Below are 5611 nucleotides of genomic sequence, written 5' to 3' on the forward strand. Positions count from 1 at the left end.
TTTTGTTTATTTTGAGGCAATATAACAACAATTGTACTTAAATATTAGAAAAATATAAAAAATTGTGGAAAGACATTATCCATATATGCTATTGGCATCACTTATATGCATCGTTCATGGATCTAATTGAACGAAATGGTTTCCAGTTTCCACGGCACTTGATTGCCGATGGGTGAAATTGAATTTCGGCAGTTAACTGCCGAGGTTTTCCTCGGTAGTTAACTGCAGCCAGTTTTCTTCAGAATTCGGCAGTTAACTGCCGAGGGGTATTTAGGTAATTTACTGGTGTGTCTCAGCCAATGCATATGTGTCAACAACAATTTTCATAAATGAAACACTTTTGGTCAAATGAAGAATCGTATAAACAAATCAATGACGTAAATTCAACCGACTATCTCCCCAAAACCCATCCTCCGCTAGGGTTTTAGTCGTGGCGGCTTTTGAAGGTATGTTATGCTATGATTCCTCTGTTTTTACTTTCTCTGACCAATTAATTCTTCACTAGCTTATGTTAGTTATATAGTTCACTGTGGAATTTAATCATTTATATATGTGTTCATTTCATTTCCTAAGTTGCTCAGAATTTGAAGCTTATATTTTTTTTATTATTCTAATCACATTGTAACTTTTGTATGATACATTTGAATTTCATAACCAAGCAATTTTGTATGATACATTTGAATTTCATAACCAATCAATTATGCTCAAGTGGTTAATGAACTCCACCGAATGACGAATTGTTCAGGAGAACCCTAGTTCGATTCCTGAGTCAACATATTTTTTTTTTTTTTTTTCATTTCCTTGTGATTTGAAACTTAGAATTTGGATGGTGGAGTTTTCTTTGAGGAATACATTAGCTACCTTCTACAATTAAATGAAGAAAAATAAAAGGAAGAAGAAAATAACTCTGTGAATGTGAAGTAGACAAATTTTGTAGTTTCTCTCATAATCTGTGTCCCTTGCACCTTTTTGCAGTTTGATTTTGATAGTGCCGCTCCGCCTGAATAATCTGTGGCGGCCCCACGTTTTTATCAAACCCGAACCGAATATATTTGTTTTACAAACGACTAGGAAGATGGAGCAGTGGAAGGATTTCAGTCTTTCAAAGCAAGAGTTACAAAAAGGCCTCATTATTGAAGAATCTGAAGTATGCGAAGACGACATATTCCATCGTACCCTAGCCGCCAAACTCTGGACAAACAGAACCTATAATGCAAAAGCGTTCAAGCAAACTACAATCCAATATTCATGGAGGTTGAAGAATCCAGTTGAAGTTGAAGACCTAGACAAAAACCTTTATCTCTTTAGGTTTTCAACAAAGAATGACGCAGAGAATGTGTTGAAGAATGGACCATGGAGTTTCGAAAATAATGTTATCATTCTTCAGAAAATCACAGGCAAAGAACAGCCTGTAGAGTTGGATAATATGCATAAAGTGTCATTTTGGGTTAGGATCTATGAGTTGCCATTTAAATTGCGTTCGGATTCGATCGCGAAAAAGATTGGAGATGTTATTGGGGTTTATGAAGAAACTGATCAACAAGATGTTTACAGAATGGGGAGGTTTATTCGGATTAAAGTATCGTTGGATTTGAAAAAGCCGTTGATGAGAGGGACCATGGTTTGTTATCATAGGAAGAATCTTCGAGTTTTCTTTGAGTATGAGAGACTTCCTGCATTTTGTTTCAAATGTGGGAGGATAGGTCACCAAATGAATAAGTGTGATTTAAATGTAGATGAAGAAACGGAGGGTTGTGAGGAAGTATTTTTTTTGACTCAAGGTTGTGAGGAAGTAGTTGAGGAAAAGGAATACACATTTGGGCCGTGGTTGCGGGCAACTACCAAACCGAAAATTACCTATGATGAGAAGAAGGATAGTAGTTCTAGTAGTTGTAGTAAATCCCTTTTTCCCTGCACAAGCAGTAGCAAAGTTGAAGAATCAGAACCGAGAAAAGGGGACGATGTGGAAATGGAACAAAACAAAGGCCTCATTGTTGATGAAGCAGAAGCGTACAAAGATGAGTTATTCCGTCGTACCCTAGCTGGCAAGCTCTGGACCAACAACACCTATAATGTAAAAGCCTTCATGCAAACTACAATCCAATATTCATGGAAGTTGAAGACCTAGACAAAAACCTCTACCTTTTTAGGTTTTCAACAAAGAAAGATGTTGATAATGTGTTGAAGAATGGACCGTGGAGCTTCAAAAATAAAGTTATCATTCTTCAGAAAATCACGGGCGAAGAACAGCCTGCAGAGTTGGATATGCTCAAAAAAGTCTCGTTTTGGGTAAGGATTTATGAACTGCCATTGAAATTGCGTTCGGATTCAATTGCGAAAAAGATTGGAGACTTAATTGGAGTACATGAAGAAACGGATCAGCGCGACGTTTACAGAATGGGGAGGTTTCTTCGGATTAGGGTTTTACTGGATTTGAATAGGCCGTTGATGAGAGGTACTATGATTCGATACCAAGAGAGGAACCTTCAAGTTTTCTTTAAATATGAGAGACTTCCTACATTTTGCTTTAAATGTGGAAGGATAGGTCACCAAATAATTGAGTGTGATGAAAATATAGAAGAAAAAGAGAGTTGTGAGGAGGTTGAGGAAAAGGAATACTCATTTGGGCCATGGCTAAAGGCATCTCCGCTACCGAAAATTACTTATGGGCAGAAGAAGGATAATAGTTCTAGCAGCTGTAGAAAATCCCTCTTTGCCTGCACAAGTAGTAGCGAAGTTGAAGAAACGGAACTGATAAGAGACAAAGAAATGGAAGTGGAACAGAACAAAGGTGAGGCTAAAGGCAGAGAACCTTGGCTGGACTCTGAAGAAAGAGAGAAGGAGGTAACCGACAAAGAAGTGGAAAGGATAGTTGAGTCCTTGGAAACATTAACCCTCTCAATAAACATGACTGTGGGGAAAGACAAAGACCTTGGAAGCTAGAAGAAAAAATGTTTATTTTTTTTTTAATATTTTTTTTATGGTAATTAGATAAACTTTTCAAAGAATAGAAGAAAAAAGGTCTTGTTGAGAAATTATTGTCTGATTTTGAGTTTGTTGATCAGTTTATCTGTAGTCTATTTTGTTCAGCGAGATTGAATTGTTTCTGTGAACTGTGGTTCTTGTGTTGATTTGCTTTTAATAGTTAATTGTAGGTTGATAGTTCTTGTTGTGGATTCACTTCTTTAATACTTCATTCTATTTGGGACTTTGTATGCGTATTATATAGTTGACTTTGTAATTCTGCTAGTTGACTTTGGTCATTAAAATGACGACAATGGGATGAAATTCTAGGATATAAAATTCGTACAAATATAAATAGTTGATAGTCCTTGTGTGTGTGTGTGTGTGTGTGTACTGTGTTATATGCAGTCTAGGTACTGAAACAATTGGGTGGCTTTTTCAAATTGCAAGGCTATTGAAACACTTTCTTGGTAAGCATTGGTAGTTTTCATGCATTCTTGTCTTTTTTTGCAAACTGATATTTGCTGTCTAGGAGGATATCTTGTCTTATACAGTTAGCAATGTCTTATGTATTTTCTCATTATATGTTGTTAGGAAACTATTAGTCAAGTATGAATACGATACAAACTTTTATAGTTTTCACACCAGAGGTCCCCAACTCCCATATATAGTATGAAACAATGGAATTTGATTATTCATCGGTAGCAAATGAAGTTATGAACTGAAAATAGAAAAGACGAATAGAGTAGCATTTCTAGGACTTGCAAGTTGCAATCTCCCTACTACTCAAAATCTCAAATCACTCAATACATTCTTATAAACCACTTACCCGTAACTTACACCCTCATGTTCAGTCTCTCTTGCTTGTGCCACTTAAACATTCTTGCTTATGTTTTTCTTCCCAGTGTTTACTTGGGAAACAAGGGTCTAACATATTACAATTTGTTGAATTGCAGTTATGGTACTCTGAAAGGATATGACCAGTTACTTAATCTGGTCATCGACGAAGCTGTTGAGTTTTTGACAGGTAAATATGACATAGTTGATAGTACCATCACCTTGTTTTACATTTAGTAATTCAATAAGCCAATCACATATATTGACATTTATGAATTCTGGGTCGTATAGTGCCCATGAAAGCATCTTTCCCATAACATATTGAAATAATATGGTTTTTCTGATGTGAATGTTTGTTCTTTTTTTAAAGAAACAACAGGTCTTTTAATTTTAAAAATGGTTAAAAGAATTATATCATAATTAGATAAACTTTTCAAAGAGTAGAAGAAGGAAAAAAACAGTCTAGTTCTTCTCTCAGAAGCTAGAAAAATAGCTTCTGCACAAAAGCTGTTATAAATGTGCTTTTCCTCGAAGTTGACATTTTGATTTTAAGGGAACTTCTGCCAATTCTGAGAGCGGAAGCCTGAATTAATAATAAATTAAAAGTAGCAAGCTTCAACATAGTTTTTCAACTGAAATTGCCCACATTGATACTGATTTATCTCTTTGTTATTATCTTTTCTTTTTTGTTTTGGCAATGTGTAAAATGTCATCATCATCTTTATGATTGCCTGTTTGAAAGGTTAGTCATGCAACATGGACAAACGAGACATGGTGCACCTTTCTGGGTAATTAGATTTAATGAACAATTTGCCATAACCAATATAAATCCACAAACTTTTTTCATGCTCGCATACATGCTAAGCCTTTGATGTCAAATGTATTGAGTTCGTTAAATCTGATTTACTACCTTTGTCCCTTTTTATAAACACCCTTTTGCATTCACAAAAGCGTGCTTATAAAAAGGGACAGATGTAGTAATTTGATAGCTTCGAATTATCTGATACATAGTTGTCATACAATTTGTAAATTCATCCTTGAAAAGGTGTCTATTTTACGAGTGAAACAACATTTTGTTTGCTCGTACTTATTTTTGTTAAAATAGTGCTTAAGGAAATTAACTTGCATGGATAAATGTCTGTAATTGTTTTCTAATTTCACTGTCAAATTCTTATTGACAAAACATTTGGAGATGGGAATGTAATTTGTCACACCGATGTTTACATGCAAATCTTTTTCAGGAAGCAAAACTCATGAAGTTAGAAGCTGAAATTGCAGTTTCATAATTTGAACGACCAAACTACAACAGATGGTTTGGTCACATATTGATCAGTACTAGGAAAAAGGGTCTGACTTTATTGTTGCCGTACTCTATTTTTTTTGTTTTGTTGTACAAATAGGAGGAAACTGTTGATGCTATATGTTTTCCTCTATTTTCATCCCTTTACAAAATGTTTTTTAAGGGTGATGATAGTTTATTTTTGTAATAGTTCGACATGGTTAATGTTTCTTGAGAGTGAAAAGCATTTTCCTTCTTTACATGTTGGCTAAATTTGAAATTTACATCAAATTTGCAAATGCAACATCAGATATGTATTGCAAAAGCATTTCTTGCAAGTTACACGACCAAAACAAATATATGAAATATTATTAAGTTTTCACTTTTCACTATATGGTCTAAATTTTGGGCATATTTTAACTTTTGAAAGTCTCCAATCGTTTAAGTTACCAACAATCATTGTGATTTGCTTGGTATTGACCATTTCCTTAGATGACAATGTGATTTTATGTGTGCTCTTAAAACTTTTGT

The 5611-nt window shown here is 34.8% G+C and overlaps 1 protein-coding gene across 2 annotated transcripts; it reads left to right on the forward strand.

Annotated features, from left to right (window-relative positions):
• Nucleotides 1–336: 336 nt before the first annotated feature.
• LOC146898134 (uncharacterized) lies at nucleotides 337–5340 on the forward strand. Of its 2 annotated transcripts, XR_015023281.1 has the most exons (4): nucleotides 337–446; nucleotides 3373–3434; nucleotides 3921–3991; nucleotides 5043–5340. XR_015023281.1 is itself a non-coding variant. In XM_085737324.1 (2 exons), the coding sequence occupies exon 2, from the start codon at nucleotides 1076–1078 to the stop codon at nucleotides 2126–2128; it is 1053 nt and encodes a 350-aa protein (XP_085593450.1). In that variant the 5' UTR covers nucleotides 337–446; nucleotides 976–1075; the 3' UTR covers nucleotides 2129–3113. The 2 variants fall into 2 exon arrangements, 1 of the variants encoding a protein (XP_085593450.1); XM_085737324.1 differs by lacking the exons at nucleotides 3373–3434; nucleotides 3921–3991; nucleotides 5043–5340 and adding an exon at nucleotides 976–3113.
• The last annotated feature ends 271 nt before the right edge of the window (nucleotides 5341–5611 follow it).

The sequence above is a fragment of the Medicago sativa genome, chromosome 8 (genome assembly GCF_051527215.1).
Source record: "Medicago sativa cultivar Bolivia chromosome 8, Bolivia_mono, whole genome shotgun sequence".
Lineage (NCBI taxonomy): Eukaryota > Viridiplantae > Streptophyta > Magnoliopsida > Fabales > Fabaceae > Medicago > Medicago sativa.

Coding starts and splice junctions, on each gene's coding strand:
- LOC146898134 (XM_085737324.1), top strand. CDS start 1,076: ATGGAGCAGTGGAAGGATTTCAGTCTTTCAAAGCAAGAGTTACAAAAA.